Source organism: Corvus cornix, chromosome 1A, assembly GCF_000738735.6.
Source record: "Corvus cornix cornix isolate S_Up_H32 chromosome 1A, ASM73873v5, whole genome shotgun sequence".
Classification (NCBI taxonomy): domain Eukaryota; kingdom Metazoa; phylum Chordata; class Aves; order Passeriformes; family Corvidae; genus Corvus; species Corvus cornix.
The window spans coordinates 10,094,255-10,112,264 of NC_047057.1; the positions used below are offsets into that span (position 1 = coordinate 10,094,255).

At 37.2% G+C, this 18,010-nt stretch overlaps 1 protein-coding gene across 5 annotated transcripts in view; it reads right to left on the reverse strand.

The window, feature by feature from the left end:
• CD36 (CD36 molecule) overlaps positions 1-17,506 on the reverse strand; it is a 36,275-nt gene extending 18,769 nt beyond the window's left edge. The window contains exons 1-2 of one of the 5 annotated variants that reach the window (XM_039570946.1): positions 17,405-17,506; positions 3,789-4,025 (exon numbers count right to left, since the gene is read on the reverse strand). In XM_039570946.1, coding sequence (XP_039426880.1) covers positions 3,789-3,908 — 120 coding nt within the window. In that variant the 5' untranslated portion in view covers positions 3,909-4,025; positions 17,405-17,506. Of the gene's footprint in view, positions 1-3,788; positions 4,026-7,285; positions 7,411-16,574; positions 16,691-17,404 lie in introns of those variants that run through there. The other 4 variants (XM_039570947.1, XM_039570944.1, XM_039570945.1 and 1 more) reach the window with 4 other exon arrangements.
• Positions 17,507-18,010: the final 504 nt, after the last annotated feature.

The following is an 18,010-nucleotide window of genomic DNA, read 5'->3' on the forward strand; positions in this document are numbered from 1 at the left end:
CCATGTCAAAACACCTTTTTCCAACAACATCTTTCTAATTTGTTGTTTTGGATGCTTCTTTCCTTTTGCTTTTATTTTTTTTTTTAATGTTAGACAAGATTATATCTAGTATTAATGACAACAGACATGATAATATTCAACTGAAATGTGTAGAGTCAGTTCAAAAGGTATATTTTGATAATCTCAAGCAAAATATTTTTTTGGAGAGAACTCTGAAACTTCCATATTTCACTCATAACTCTACCACGGTCAGTTTTCTAAACCTTTAAGATCTTCATGGAAACTTCTCTCCTCTTTGGACAGATTTAATATCTGGAGAAATTAGGACTGGACTTTTGCCCTTTGGTCCTGGAATCAAAGGCACCTTTCTGTGAATAGTATCAGAGCTGAAATAGTTTAGCACTAATCTCCTTCAGTGGATCCCTGCCAAGGTGCTGCTGCTGCTGGTGTCATTTTGAGTGTGCTCTTAAAGTGACAGTTTCTTTAAAGAGCCTTGAAAATGATCAGAACATATATATATATAATACTGAATTCTTTAAAAATTCCTGTGGGAGGCTGGACTTGTAACAACTTATCCAAAAATGTTCTGAGACACAGGCAAAGCCTTCTGGGGCTAGAAAACATAGCCACGTGTTCTGATTTGAAGCACAGATGTCTGATAATAAATTGGAACACACAAAGATGTGACATCTGGGTGTTTTATGTTACACGGACTTTGTTTGGGTCGTCCACTCATGGACTGCTCTTGGGTAGAGCACAGCACAGCAGCCTCCAGGAGATAACACCTGATGGAGTCTCTGTCCAACTCCTAAGGGCACCTGAGATTTTCCATACACTTCCAGAAGCTGTCTCTTTGCTTCAAAAGCAGTTTGCAGCCTTCCAGCAAAATATATCCTGCAGTGTTTACTCCAGCTAATTTCTCAATAACGGCAATAAAGGAGAAATGAGGCTGGTAAAGTGTAAAGATGGGTGCTTAAGGGAAGCTTAAGAGAAGCACATTTAGGCTTCTGCTGCAAGCAGGAAAGGACAAAAAGAACTATTGATAGCATCGATTTTTGAAATTAAAGTTCTGCCAATTCATTGGTAGTTGCTAAGAAGTTTATCTTGACTTGCTTGAGAGTAACAGTAATGCTATTTGACTAGACTTTGATAACAATTTAGGACAATTTGTCTTGGTATAGTATGAAATGTCCAAAAATTATTCAACATTTGTTATTCTAAACCAGCAATAACACTTGATAACAACTTTCATTTCTGTCAAAAATACAGAATTGGTCCTACTACCCTGCAAAGAACTGGAATTTATTCTGAGATAGGATAGCCAGAGGAAAAACTAGGGGCCTTTTTTCAAGCTTTGACTGTGAAGAATTTAAGACAAGATTTTGCCTTTACTGGTCGTATCAGAAACAGCTTTTACCTTTCATTAAAAATAATGGAATTTTGAGCTTTGTTTTCACCCAGGGGGTGAGGACCCAAGTTTAGATTTTGCCTCATATAAGTAAAATTGAAATAAGATAGATTTGATAAGTTTGGAAAAGACCTCCAAGATCATCCAGTCCAACCTTTAACTGCAATGCTCACTAAACCATATCTTGAAGTGCCATATTTACTAATTTTTTGAACACTTCCAAGGCTGGTGGCTACACCACTTCCCTAGGCAGGCTGTTCCATATGAATGCCTACAGGTCATATCTGAAAGAACATCGCACTCTGTTTTTTTCCTGTCCTAGGGTCACCGTTCTTGAGAAATTGCAAACCAATTTGTCATTGAAACTGATCTGTTTCTACCAAAGATTTTCTGTAGAAATTACATTTCCAAAAATGAAATATTCAGAAAAAAAAAGTATTTTGAGCACTTTCTGTTTGGAAGACCTGTTTCCTTTGCAGTCAGCTCTATATTTATCTTAAATATAAATGCAATGAATAGCAAATTTGTTTTTCTTAACAGACCTTTCATCAACACAGTAAAATCAGAATTAGTTAAATACAAGTCCCTCTGGAGCATCTGTTTAACTAATTACATATTTCAGCTGTTGTACGTGGGCACATCTTGTCTGAAAAGGAATTGTCTCAAGAGTCTTGTGGTGTCACTGAAAAGTCAGCATGCTAAATAGAAAGACAATAGTCTGGTATGACTTGTGCTTAGGAAAAAACATACCCGTTTAATTAAGTAAATAAAGCCTTTACAAATTTACTCTTTTATGTTTTATGTAATTACTGGTACAATTTTTTTTTTTTTTAATAGACATCAAACGAGCTGCCTTGAAATAGGTACAAGCATCTGAAACATGATCACAATGCAGAAAATTAAAAAGTGGTTGAGGGAAAATTACTCCCTCTAAATGATTTACCACTATAGACTCATGAAGGCATAATTGAATATGTAGACATCTGCAAACCATGCTGCGTAACTGGTTCATTATTGTTAGTAAATGGATGAACACATAACACTGCCATATTTATAATTTGCTTTCAAAATACTTAATGGTATGACACAACACTTGGGGTTAACTTAAAGTAAGTATTCAATATAAGGAGAGATAAATTTTTAAATTTATGTGCTTTCTAGAAAGCATTTCCTCAACACAGCAAACAATTACAACTGTTTGCAAATACAGAGAGTGTGACTTTTTTGTAAAACATGGCAATGTGGTTGAGACATTATCTAGTGAGATGTTTTTTTATTCTCTATAAACCTTAAAAATTCTTGAAAAATACAATTACAATTGGAAAATTCCTCTACAGCTTGGTTTTCATTGGGTTACCTGAAAATATTATATAGAAGCCATTTTTTTCATTTTTTTTAAAAAAGTGATACTATAATCTAGGCAGGGCCTCGACATACAGTTCAGCATTTCCTGACAGTTCATGTAGCCACCTCCTCAACTGACTTCAACAGCTATTGAGCTAAGGCCACTCTTCCAGAGGAACCTTTGGATAATGTGTCTCCAAGATGTCCACAGTCTCCAGCACCACAGCAGATCAACAGCAGGACTAAGCAATAGTTAAGATTTTCAGATTTGTAACTGTCAGAGAACCAACCTTGGCTGCAGTGACCCCAAGGAGGCTTCATGTCACCCTAGTGGACACGCCAGGGCTTTGTACACCCTTTCCACCAAAGATATAACAAAGTACTTTTTTTCTGTTTTCTTTACAGAAAAATCTGGATTTTAGGGGCAGAAAATAATCTAAAATGCAGGAAAAAAACCCCATGTCTGCCAGGTCTAAAACGTTCTACTTCAATTAATCTTCACACTCAAAATGAGGAGATGTGTTTTATTAGATCCTCCAATCATGTGGAGAACATTGACCTGGATCATACAATCACAGAATGTGAACTGAATACATGAGTGTAGGATTACATTCTGCAGCAGAAGATTGTTTAGATTATTTGCAGTACATAAATATAAGTGCATGGAGTGAGTACCAAAGTATGGAAAAAAAATCAAAACAAAATAAAAGGCAAATATAAAGGAATCAGAAACAATCAGAAATATAATAAAAATAAAACCCACTTACTTCTAAATTACATACTGAAAACAATATTTTAGCTTGTAATGTGAAGCACAAGAGAGAGCAAACAAGTGGCAATATAATTAATATATTTTTAAAAATTTTGCTGTTGCATATATTCCCAGGGAATTTTGGATCACATCTATTATAAAAACTATATTTAATTAAGAAAAAAAAAAAAAAAGACAAAAACAGAATCTGAACATAAGATTTAGAAATAATGACTATTCAATAACCACAAACCATATTCCCTGGGGGGGAAAAAAAAAAAGTACCTTTTTTACTGCTTTGCCTATAAGATTATCTCCAACTGGTATTAGAACTCCTCCGAGGACAGCCAGTACAGCACCGATTATGGCCCCAGTGAGGAGCCCACAGTTTGTGTCACAGCCCATTCCTCTTTTTTGTTAGGGTACTGGTAAACAGCTTACAAATATTCTTGCTGTAAGGCTTGATGGTTCTTCCTCACTTCTTGGTCCCAACAGGCTCACTGATCTTCCTCAGAGAAGCTGCTAATATAAGCAGAGAGTGAACAAAAATCAAATTCCAAAGTGCAAAGTACATGACATGAAGCAGGTAGGAAGACAGCAAGTCAAAAACAGCCAGCCAGAGACCTGCCACTGGCAAAAAAAAAAAAAAATATTGCAGGTACTTTTGGCAAGGTAATTGCTTATTACGTGTGATTATCTTTCTTCATTCCAGTTGCCTAAACAGACTGATCAGTTTTTTTCAGTCTTTTTTTTTTTTTTTTTCTTTTTGGCTGCGTTGCATTAGGGCAAGCTGACATTGTTACTATTCATATGGCAATCTTCCCGATCATCTTTAAATTTCCCTCTGCCAAAGAAAGAGGCTATAGATAGCTCTGCTTTTATCTCAGCCTGCCACGCCCGTGGCTCCCACTTCAGGCGAAAGCAGGAGTTGCACTCCCCTGGCATGAGCTCCCCTGGCTGTTTCTGCCTAATGCTAGTTAAAAAGTCCTCAAGGCCCATCAGCACCTCAGTGGGAAAGCCAGCCTCTAAAGGGAGGCACCCACAAGAAACCTCTTTCCAGATCTCTATCAGTCCATGGTCCTCACTGAAGGGATAAAACTTTGTTTCAGCAACTTCATGGCAAAGGCACAACTGGATTTTCCCTCTAGAGCAGCAATCTTGCCACCAGCTAATTTCATCAATCCCAGGACATCAGAGTTTTTAAAGCAAGACTAGGACTTGATTTTTGAAAGATGTAATACCTAAAATTTCAAGATTATTCAGTCTCAGAAGAAAAATGTCTGTGATTACTCAATGGAAGAGTTGCTAGTAATATGTGTTAATGTTCCTTACAAACTGGCCCCTAGTGAAAGGGGTTATAAAGAAAATCAGAATGACACCAGTTCTGAAGTGGTAAAATGCCAGCTCCCAGTAATTTTTTTTTGTGATTTTTTATTGTTTATGAATAATTGAGACAAAGAGTTGCCCAATTTGCAATTTATTCTTAGTCATGAATTAATCACATCCACAGAATTTGAAAGTTGGTTATTTGGTTTGCTCCAGTTAATAGAAAATCTGTTATTTTCTATTTTAGATGTTCATGGTTTTTTTATTCTTACCAATTTCTGTTTGTTAACATGTTGTGAACATCTCTAAATCAATTTAAAGAGGTATTAGTTAAGATTTAATTACACATTCAAGGCCAAACACAGAGAGAAGAAAAACAGAAAGATGAAGTGGAGGAAGAACTCAACCAGTTTGCTCATGAGGACTAAAGAACTTAAAGGACTTCATGAATTTCTGAGTAGTAAAGCAGGTATAGGAATAATGTGTGCTCTGTTTTCATAATCAGTAATGTGATCCTTTTATCACAAAAAGGACATACAGCATGCCCTAACAGATTAGGTACCATGGTCAGCAGGCCAGTGAAGTGTCCTCCCTTGTCATGCCAAACTCACAATTATGTCACATCTTTACCTGGTACCAGACATCTCCCTTTAACTGCACTGGAAACCCACCTCCTGCCTGCTCTTGCACTAGCAGCAGGTTATGGCTCCCTTGCCTTGTCTATTTCTGTACGTTTGAGATTGTATGGTATGTTAAGAATTTCTCCTTGGATATTTTCAAGCTGAACGACCAAAAGACTGTGCAATCTTGTAAAAATATCCTTACTACAAAAGTCAGCCTGTCCATCCACATGCCACCAGATCACTCCATGTGGTTCCCACTCCAAGGCCATTAAAGGCTTTTTGATGTAGTGGATGGATGCATAATGTGTTTAACCACAAATTTCAAAGCAAATTTAAGTTAGAAATTTATTAGACTTGAAGAACTTTTAAGTGAAAATCACTAGGACCAAATCTCATATCATTGTAGCTATGCTGAGATCAGGACCTTTAGTTTGGCAAAGACAGAACAGTAAAAGGCAACTAATTGGGTAGGCGGTGTGGGGATTTGAAAATCTGATTGCTGTTACACATTGTAGCAAATCTAAGGAAAAGTAGACATTGTCAAATAGGTACTTTTCAGAATTTGATTTATTTCCACTTGATTTTCCCCCTAATACCAGCAGATTTTTTTTTCCAGTGTGGAAACACACATTTTAAAATTTAAGATTAGTTCTTTCAGAAGTGTTTAAGGAGATCTTTTCGATATCATCAGACTTTTTTTCTTAACTTACATACCGAAGCTTTTCAAATTCAACAGTAATACACTTTCCACCAAAATACATTTCCATCTAAGTTTCTACAAGTCTTTTCAATGATTTCATTTTGTTTTAGGCAGACTAGTCATCTCTCATGAGCACTAGGGATAAACAGCTTGTGTCTATTCCAAGCTTCTAAGAATTGAAAAATATTCACCCTTCTCCCACCAAACATAATGTAATAGAAGTCTAGACATCCCAATTTATGCAATTCAAATCATCCATTACACAACTGCAATGAAGAGTACTCACACCATAACACTCAATTTCACATAGAAGTCAACATGCTATTCTCATCTGTCAGAACAGAATTTAAATTATGAAGATCAGGGTAGAAATTTCCAGTAAGAATGCACTTTCTGGGAATTTATATTCAAGTGAAAATTATATACCTTAAACAGAATAGAAAGTGCCATAACAACATTAGATACGGTCTATGAGGCTATAGTATCATTTAAACTTATATTTGACTGCAGGATTAATAAGATTATTCACCCCATTCTAGAGTGTTGGGTATGTACTTCTTAATTTTTTTTCAAAGGTCCTTAACAGAATATTAATTAATAACAATGAAAATGGTCCATTCAAATCTCTGAAAGACAATTATAAGCAACTGTATAGGAGGAGAGATGCAAAATGTTATTAAATTCTTTTACTACTTAACTTAGACTTCTGTCCATGTCAGCTTAAAGCAAGTCCTTATAAAATACAAATAATCTCATTATATATTTGATGTTCTTTTAAATTATAGTTTCAAGCTTTTCAATTGCAGTAATAAATGCCAGAAAAATGACTTTTAAAAATGCATTCCTTATAAATTCATGTGACTCCAGAACTGTATTTTCAAAAATATTAAATATCAAAAGACCGAATGCAATTGGGAAAGCCAGCAATACTGAACATAAAACACCGTTATCATAGTAACAAAGAATTTCACTAATCCACATAAAATGTCACTTTTCTCGCCAGCAGCTTTGTAAAATCCTTCCATTTCATTTTGCATTAAAAATAAATATTTTCAATATCTTCCACCCAACTGATCTTGTAAGTATTCCTGAGGAAAAACCTCTGATTTTAAATGTTGTATCATATGACTCACCTTGAATAAGGGCAACTGATTTCTCAGCTGAACATACAAGTACTTAGCACATGACTTGCATCAAGTTACCAGCAGACAAGCAGCTACATCTCCCACCAAGCACATAAACTGTGAACTGCAAGGGAGTGTTTATATATTCCAGGAGACGTCAGTTCCCTCTTTATCTTTTTGCCAGAAAAAAAAGTAAAGTTCTAGTGCTGCTTGGGGAGGGGGTTATTTTTACAGACTGACTAAAAGCCACAGCCTGCATCTCGTGGTAATATACTTAGCAACTGCAATCTTTATCAAATTTTGATCCAAGTGAGTCAAAGGTCAAGGAGACAAAAGGGTAACTTACTTATTTGGTAACTGGTCACTTCTTTCATATCTGCTTATTTTCATTTTACACATCATGATAGTTTATTTTCAAGTAAAAAAAAAATAGGAAATTTCAGAATATTTTTCAAAGGGATTCTTTTTCAGGTATCAGATTGCAATTACAGATTTCCTTGCAAAGTGCTAGGGCTCCTTCTATTTTACTGGAATTTCAATGAAGGTCATCCCAGAAGCTTCTTTTTCTGAACGTATATAAAAATCATTTATTTTTACACTGACATCTCTGTCACCCAATGTGTTACTCCATCAGAGTGTCTACTACTATACATTAAACAGTTTGGCAAGCTTTTGAAGAAATATTTTATAAATACCTCTTTATCTCAGGTGAATTCAATGAATGGATTGTTTAAAAAGATTCTTCTGGCAGCAGCAAGAGGAAGTGACTTTTATTTGGCTTAATTATGGGAGAGAAAATATTCCTAAAAATAGATTATTAGGTCCAGACTTTCGTAGTACACAACTGAATAGTTTGCAATTCACAGGTTTAGTATTTTCTATGTGTTTTGACTGTTTGCTGTTCTTTTATGTTGCTCTATTTGGAAGTTTAGCTCCTGTGGAAGAATCCTGTCTTTTTCTAATCTATTTCTGCTAAGTAAATCTAAGGTGGATGAAAATTAATGAATTTGAGTTTTTTATATTCTAGTAGTGAAGGTAAGACTGAAGGTGAGCCTGGCCTTTTGAAAACAAGCTTCTGGGCAGTTTTCAGTACAAGCCTTGCTGACAGAGCAAGTTTGTGAGCCTGAATATCTCCAGCTTCTCATCCTTGAAAAGTGCAGAAAATTTGTTTTCCCCTATTTTCTAGTTAAAGTGGGATGTTTAACTGCTGAAAGTTAAGCAGTCCTCCACACTGTGCTTGCCATGGACTACTTGTATGAATATTGTCATTAATTCTTTCTATTGGACATGTCCTCCTATTACGTCTCCAAAGGATGCTCTTGTTTGGGATCCTCCTTCACTGCTGCCTCTGGAGGTGTTCCCTACCATGCTCATTTTCTCTGTCTGCAGTGTGTGGAGTCAGTGTGCACCCTTCATGAGGAAAATTTCTTCTGGGGATTTTTGCTGGGATAGGCTAATGTCAATTAATGATGTTCAGTTTTCAACATATACATGCTGAGTTGTACCACCTGATGTTATGACTTACAATATCCCACTATCATCCTGTATGAGCAAAAATCTCTTCTAGCAGCAGTGCTTGGCAATGAAATGAGGACTGCCTGGATCAACTACAGAAACCAGCTAAAAGGACAGGAAGCTGAGAGAGAAGCTTTGGATGTCAGTTATTTCTGTTTCTTAAAAAAAACCAAAACAAACCATAAGTATTAATGGTTCTGTGTTCTTTGGCTTCGTATCAGAGTTCAGAGGTTGCAGAGGAGAAAGCAGAGACACACAGCAACAGAGGAAGGACACACAAAACAAACAACTGTGTGCTTCATTGGAGTCCCCAGTGATGCAACAACAGACAAACTGCCCCACAAGGAAAAGTTGTCAAAAAGGAGAAATAGGGTAAAGGACACTCACATGCTTCATGAAGACAGAGAAAACTGCAGGAAGCAGAAAAAGAGAAATGCTGTTGTTTTTTCCAAATGAAGTCCACATACATTTTCTGAAGTAAACGTACTACTGACAAGAAAATGATGAAGAAATGAGTGTTATTTGTGGCTTGTATAGATGTCTTATAGCGAGGCCTTTTGGAAAACATTTTCTTTGTGGTGCTCTCCTATAAGTCCTGAAATTCCTAAATAGGTTATGTCTCCCTTTCTTTTTTTTTTTTTTTTTTTTTTTTTAATATTAAGATCCATTCCATCACAGTATGACATACCTTTATGGTACATATAATTTGAACCTTCAAGATGATTACATAAACATTCCCACATTCCTGTGGAAATTCTTTGCTGTACAGTATAGCACAGCATGAGTTTATATTCCTGTGTTTCCACAGTTATTGCACTCAGAATTTTTCTTCAACTGCCTATCATGAAGCTTATAAAAACTAGTGTTAACATTAATTCTTTTCCAGGTGTGGAGGTGTTAGCATATGTTAGATGACATTAGAAAGCAAATTAGAAAGCTCCAGGAAAGTTCTGTCTGTGCTTTTGCACCCTCTGAACTTTTTAAGGACATTGGTCAAAAAAACCCCAACAAAATCTACTTTCTAGTCGTTAGGTAAAGTGCCGACCCCTGGGGCAAAAGATGAGGTTAATATTCTCAGCATCCCAAACGTGATTTTCTAGAAGCTTTTGTGTACTCTCCCTGGTTTTAAGATGAAGGTGGGAGGAATTATGTTTACCTCCTTTCCATAGTAAATAAAAGCAGAAATTTATTGCTTATCCAGGTTATTCTATTAGCATCATCTTATGTGGCTTCTATTGTCCTACTGAAAGTCCTATTAGCACTTAGTGACCCTCTGGCTTCTTCATAGGAAGTGGAAAAGTCTCACAGGAAGGGTTGTACCTTGCTCAGTAGTGAAAGATTAAATCATTAAACCTGCCCCCCTCAAAAAAAAAAAAAAAAAAAAAAAAAACAACCATACACACAGAGAAAAACAAAAAGAACCCATGGCTTCTGCCCCCAATAAGCTCTTTCTGATTCAACACACTCATATTCACCCATGTGCACTTAGATCTACTGAGGAGGAGAATGGTTCAAATGAATCATCTAGAGAAGAAAAAAAAAAAAAAAGTGCAATATGCCACCAGTTGGGTGAGACTTCTGCCTCTCTGTGTGTACTGGAGACACTATGAGGTATTACTTTACAGGGAAAGAAATTTTTTATTCATGAAAGTTAATTTGATTTCCTAAGGCTATTAAAACCTTCTGTGTATCACATCATCACATATTACCTGAGAAGCAGCATGTGAACCATCCACTCAGACCAGCTTCAACAATTTACTTCACCTTCCAATGCACAAAAGGCCCTCCTAGAGTGAACATGGCCTATCTTCAGATATTGCACATAAAGTACATGAATATACAACACACAGTATAAAATAATAATACAGACCAAATATTGCTCCTGAATTTAATGTTCACTCTTTCTATCTTGTCTATTCTCACAGCGACTGCTATGTTGTACCACCTTATTTTCCAAAAGTCACAGGACAGAACAGAGTTTTATAGGTCAGGTTACCTCACAAAAAAAAGAAGGAAGCACAAAGATATTTTAGCTGTTTCAGTTTTCCTTTTACTATCTTATCTATAAGGTTCTAAAATAAAGAAAGGCATAGGTTAATTTCTTTTTCTTGTTTAAGTTAATTACAAATATTTGCTAACAGTAAAATTATCCAGCTAAAAGCAGGCATCTGGCCTAAGGGGAACAAATTGGTTTCCTTTCCTCTCCCTAGAGAGGAATGAACACAACTCATCCCAAGTACTTTAAATCTTATCTTAGGCAAGAATATATAGAATCATACAATTATTAGGGTTGGAAAAGACCTCCAAGATCATCAAGTCCAAGCACCATCAAGCACCACCATGTTTACTAAACCATATATCACAAAGTGCTACTGCTACTTATTTTTGAACAATTCCAAGGAGTGGATATCTTTTAGAAGTACTGATGTCTCCCCTTTAACTGCAAAGCATTTAAACAATGGATAGGTATCTAATGATGAGAAGGTTAACGTTAGAACAATTCCACTCAATCTCCCCAAAAACGTCTGTCATTTCCTCTCCACATCAGTGGAGGGTATTGAGGGTACCTGAACAGCTATACAGGAGGGTTCTGGTAAATGCAAACAAGTTGTGAAACAAATAGAAAATTCAAGAAGAAAACTTCAAGGTATTTACCACCTGGCATTAATGGAAAGTTTGGACAAAGATTGCAGACATGGTATAGCATTTTTTTTCCCAGCTCACATCACAGATTTTACTGCAGGCGTGTTGGCCTTCAAGGCTTGCCAGTGCATGCCCTGAATCATACTGCAACCACTCATATCAAGCATTTTTCAACCTCCTGAAAAAATACCCTCCCCAACATGCATTAATAATTTATTTCTCTTCACATGAGTTTGGAAGACTCTTTCCAAACTGCTGTGTAGCTCCTTCATTACCCACTAGAGACTGCCAGCTGTAGCTTTCCCAGCTCTGTAAAGTGTTAGGACCAAAGGTGCTGTCCCTTGTGGTTCTCAGTGTGTCCTGACGATATGAAAAAACATCCTAAAATACCAGTGGCTCATGCCAGCTTGGCAGCAGCACAGTGGAAACAGTGTGATATATTTGGCTCCTGTCACTGATGAGTTCCTCTGTCAAACTGTTACGAGGTTCTTTAAGGGGAAAATGCGTGATAGAAAACCCAGCAGTTGCTTCAGGGCTTTTTCCCTGGAAATACTGCTTCTGAGCTCTTCACTGATTGTGGCATGCATAAACTGCTGCCTTTCTCAGTCCTCAAAATCACTTTTAAAATTTGTCTCCAAGTGATTTTAGCAGGGAGACTAGGTGAAGAAAGCCTAAGAGCAGCAGGGACAGAGCAGACTCTGATTCTTCCACTCCTGTGAGTTCACGTGAGAGTAACTCAGAATATAGACAGGAAGGAACTTAGTAGCTAACAGAATCCAATACAGAAACTGTAATATTGTAACATAGGCTTCAAGTGAGTCTGGAACAGTGAAGAGCTATGAAAATCTCTTTACTGAAAGGGCTGGGTTGGTCTATTAATGCTAGAGACATTTCTCACTGATCTAAGTGATGTCCCAAAAATTGGGATTCATCACCCAGTATCCAGTGAGCCAAACACACACAGAGCCAATGGCTTTGTTATTTCATATTTGCACAAAGATGGGCAGTGGGTGGTGAATCCACAAAGCTATCACACCAAGTAGAAAAAGATAAGGACTCTTTTTATATGTTCTGCTTTTCTAATATATTCAGTGTTTAGTATTTGACTAGTTCTGAGTTGTACTGAGCTGGCTTCTTATCTTGGATGGCCTGATGGTCATCAGTGTTTACAATTCTATTATTGTCAGGCTGCCTTTCTTAATTTCTTCTTATCTTGGGTGTCCTGCAGTAGCAGATTCTTCCTCACAATCTTTGCTACTCCCCTGGTGTAGCAGGGGAGTGGGGCAGGCCCTGAAATATGATGAGGCAACTCTGTTGACAAAATATTTGTCTTAGACTTCACAAGGAGAGCACAGAGAGGAGGTTCCAATGGTAGGACATGAAAACTTTAAAGCAAACATCTTCTGAAAGTCAGGAGAAATTTAATAAATCTTGTCCCTACTTGGATATATTCCACTTCTTGCAAAACTCTTCACCTTAGATCAGAAGTCACAGAATAATGGAGTAATTCTAAAATCTTTCACTAGTGCAATACCTGGTTGAGAAACAGCCACAATGAATCATCCTAGCCAATGTCAGTGGTTTTGAAGAATGACTGGGTAGTCCTTATGTTAGTTTTTTGCCTACCAGCTACACTTTAATTTTGTCTCTGTAATAATTAAGAACAACATACACACTGGGGATTTTTCCAATTGTGAATACCTAAGTTTTAGGTCAACTTCTTGGTGACTTCTCAAGTATTGAAGACCTGCCAAATGACTGACACCTTTATCTTTCAGTTTACACGTTCCAGACCTGGAGATATGTCCTAGGTCTGAACAACGTACAGAAGATCTTCCATGGGGCTTCAGTCCAGCCTCAAACACCAAAGCCAAACCATCAGCCTACTGCGAGGAAAAACCCTGCTCTTCATCAGGCCAGCACAAGAAGAAAGCTTTCCTGAAGCTACGCCATGTCCTTTGGGCAGCTGCCAACCTCACTTTGGGAATCAGAATCAGTAGCTGGAATAGAGGAAAATTATTTTGTGATGAAAAAAGATTTTTTTTTCCTTTTTCTCATATTTTTCTTGAGAAGATACTTAATTACCACAATAAAAGAATCAAACATAATTCACACACTGCCAAAAAAACGAAAACCCCAACACTGAAAAACAAAATTACCATTGCCACAGGAGATACCTTGCCAGCAGCTGAAGATCTAAAGAGATTATGAAAAATTGTGTAATATCACTGTGTATTGAGAAATATTAACACCTATGAAGAACAGAGCAGTTGAAAAAGTACTAGCAGCGATTTCTGTGCACTAACAGTAAATGAACGAGGGAATTAATAGATACCCTGAACTTCTCAGATCATGTAATTTTTGATCCTAAGATACGGCATTATTCTTTCAGATGAAAACATGTTACAGAAATATGCATATAACTATCAGTTACAGGGGGAAAAAAAAAAAGTAGTTCCAAATTACAGAAATTTAACCCAAACCCCCTACATTTTCCTGGTTGTGCCAATTATATAAATGCTTTTGAAGTCTCACTTGAGCACAGAAAAAAAACCCCAAAACTAGGCAGCTACAGACTACACATTTTTTATGAGTAGAATATTTTTGCCAAGTTAAAAAGAACCCCACTGAATAAATATAGCTATTGTGTCAATGGTCAAGAAAATAAATCATTAAAATAGCATATGATTATGTTATTTATTGGGTTGATTTCAGGACTTCCATATAAAAATTAATTGATGTTACATCAGCATATTTATTGCACATAAATTATAATTTTAAAACTACACAGAAATGCAATATATGCTTTTTCCTCCAATTAATAATTATACAATTCCCATAATTAATAATTAATACAGTATCTTTCATATGTTCTTTTGTATCACAGTTAGTAAATGCATACAGCCATAAACTTGGTATATCTCCTTATATTTTGTATAACATATGCATGTATTTGCTTATGTAATAGGCTTTTATACAACGATTAACAGGCAAATTATTAATACATTCATTGCAGTTAAAGTTTCAATATGTGTGCTGGTTTGGCCAAATTTAGAAATATATCCTCTGAGAGAAGGCAGGTCACCACCATCCCTCCCCCACCAGGTTTGAGAAAAAACAAATTTTCCTCAAAGGAAAGTGAAGGAAATAAAAACTATTTATTTAACAAACACATGGGAAAAGGAAAATAATACTATATAATAAAATCTCTCGCTGTGGAGGAAAAACTGGGAAAGCGTTAGTCCTCCCTTTGGTCTCCTCGGAGCTGGGGCTTGGCCCAGGGCCAGGCCCTCTGTGCCCAGTGGAAAGTCCTCCTGATGTGCTCTGAGGTTGGAGCAGTCCAGTAGAAAAGGGAGAGAATCAGAAATTCCATGGAAGGAAAAAATGTTCAACTCTCAGTCTCTCTCTGGAGAAAAAGAAGCTGAACAACTGGCCAAAAGCTGACTGGGCAGCTGCAAGCCGGGCGCTTCCTCGCTCCCCTGCTGCAGCTGGGAAAAAAAAGTCGCTATCTCTGTGTGACCTTGAACAAGCTGCAAACTGCTTTGAAAAGGTTTTGCTCAGTTTTTCCTTCCCTCTCTCAGGCTCAGTTTAGAGGCAAGGAAAGGCACAAGAATTAATTTCTGGGCATAGGGCAGCGATATGGGATACACATCATAAAGTCACCTCAAGACAATATGTTTATTTTAATTGCAATTACAGTGAAATATTAGCAATATATACATTATCAAGATATGCAAGAGAAATAATTTGACTACCAGTATATTTAGTCTTTACAAATTTTAGTGAATGGACTTTTCTTGGATTTATAAACAGTCAAGAAATAAAGGCTGAATGACATCTCTCTTTGCTTTCAGTAACCAGCAATTAGGAGCATTTTGCAAGTTATAGGATGCAATAATACATTTACAAGAAATATATAAAATACCCAGCTGTAGGCTCAGAATCTGCCCCTAGCCCAGGAGCAGGATCACATACCTGTATGGAGGGAGAGCTGCTCTCACAACTCTCACCGCAAAGAACTGCAGAGGTGCAGAAGGACCTGCAAACTTACCTCCGTATTTACAGAAAATTAGAGTTGCTGTGGCAACCCTAAGCAACCCTGCAGCCCAGGGCCCAACCAGACAGCTGATCTTGTATCAGCCACAAAGAGAAGCAGAAAGTTGCACAGACCTTTTAAACTCCCTTTACCTAAACTATCTCAAGTGATAAGGAATTATGAAACCTCTGAGCCCAAGATAATACCCTCTCACACTTATGCTTTACAAGAAAGGCCAGATCTAATAAACCCCTTCAGGACCAGCCTTTGCCTCTGATCCCTGTAGCCTCTGCAACAGCCCAGCACTTGGAGGGAATGTATCAGGTCCCTGTTGCCAATACAGAACAAGTTTAATTGAGTTTTGCTCTTTGTGGTGACTCTTTGCAAACACAGCCTAATCCCAATTAATCCCCACAAAGTACTGGCAGCCAGGTAGTATGTGTCATGTTAGAGATAGCTCTTCAGATTTGGGCTTATATTTATTTACACAAAGCACAGAGTCAGGTCAGGATGAGGGATCCCAGCTGAAAGCACAGCTGCTCAAATTCATGGGACTCTTTCTAACAATTTCCACAGGCTTTGGTTCAGAACTTGGTTGTCTAAATGAACATCTGAGCCAGTGCTATTGCCTCATCTGCCTGTCTGTTTGGATCTTTGCTAAATCCTTTTATCAGAGCAGGGATGATACTTTTCTAAAATTATTAAGTTTTAAGCAGATACTTTTCTAAAATTACTAAGTTTTAAGCACTGTATTTTTTTTATTTGAACAGCCTATAAAGGACCTCCTTCAAAAAAGTTACAGCAAATATCAACAGTTATCAGCCAGTCTGCCAAGTGCTTTCATAATTAAAATAAAAGCTATGCCAGAGGATTATCAAGACCCTGGAGGTGAGTCATTATGACAGGAGCTATAAAACTCCCACATGTATTAACCCAAGGGGCACTCCATGGCATAACCTGGCTTTCTATGAAATTTCTGCTTCTCTAAAGTTAGGCAGAAAATCAAGTGACAAGAAAAAGGTAGGAATAAAAAAATATTTCTGAAATTTGCATTAATCTAGATATTTTCTGACCTATCCTCTTATGTAAATGCTGTTGTTCTACCTTTGGTCTTCTTGGAGTCCTGTTGATTGCTTCCTGTGTGGCTTTCGCAGCTGCAACCTCCAGCTTGTTGCCAGACTTCTGCCTTCCTTTCTACATGTGCTTCCTTTTACCCCTGATTCCTTCTCCGAGAATCTCCTCCCTCCTCCAGCTCTGTGTATGTCTCTCACCTTCCACCCTATCATCTCAGCAGTCACGCCTCCACCAAGCATCTCCCCTAGTCTGTCTCCTCCCCCTTTGGATTATCCCCTAGATTTTTCCCCCAGTCTTCCAGAATTTACTGCTCTCCATCAAATCTGTCCTTGTTCCTTGGCATTCACATTTCTTTTTCCCCAATTTCCCTTGATACCTTCCTCTTTCTTCTATTTCTCTTCTCCCTCTGGATGAAGTTCTGGTATATAACCTTCTAACACCATCAGTTAATCAAAAAAGCTGGTTGCAAATGAAAGCCATATTTATCACTGTTTTTTGGTACACAGACAAGTCTTACCTGAAAAGGTTAATTATAAATAATAATTTAAGTTTGGTAACTTAACACTGTATTCTTGTTTGTGTTCCTCTCTAAAGCCTCAGAATAGTAAAGCCCATGGTATTTATACCCACTATCTATTTTCTGCCCAGCTGTCATTCAGCAGTCTTTTTGAAGTCCTTCCACTTCTAAGAAAATTAGTACTGAGCAGCTTCAGCCATATGAAAAGAAAAAGAAAAAAGAAAAGAAAAGAAAAAAGAGAAAAGAAAAGAAAAGAAAAGAGAAAAGAAAAGAAAAGAAAAGAAAAGAAAAGAAAAGAAAAGAAAAGAAAAGAAAAGAAAAGAAAATTTTATCCCCCTCTTACCTGTACCAGAACTGGGAGGGGATCTGAGATGAGGCTGGGAACAGCTCAGAGTTTTCTGAATGCAGTGTTAGGCAGGTTCAGTGGCAAAGCAGGGATACTGGGCTACCATAACCAGTGCTGTGCCCTTCCTTCCAATCCACAACAGCTAGAAAGGAAATGGGATGTATCCTTCATCTCTTCCTTATGATTTGAGAAGTCAGGGCACTCATTAGTGTTTAGCATTTAAAAAAAAAAAAGTCCTTAAAATTACATAGGATAAAGATTACAGAGTTATAAACATGTCGTCACAACATGAAACACCCCAGGCATGTTTGTGGCAAAGCACACACCGTCTCTATAATTATAGTCAGGCTTCTCTGTTTTAGGCAAAAAGTAACAATAGTCACTTATCAGATTCTCAAAATGGTATTGGAGAGGATTCAGAAAGACACTCCCAAGACTTTCTGGGTAGTAGCCGCCATAGGATTGTAGACACATAAATGCTCTGTCCCTCCAGATTCTGGCAACCATTTCTTCCATGCTGCACTCTGCTCTGTTAGTGGTTTTCTAGTTAGTTTTTCGCCAGTCTATCTCTCACAGTTCCTTTTCTCTCTCTGCAACTCTAAC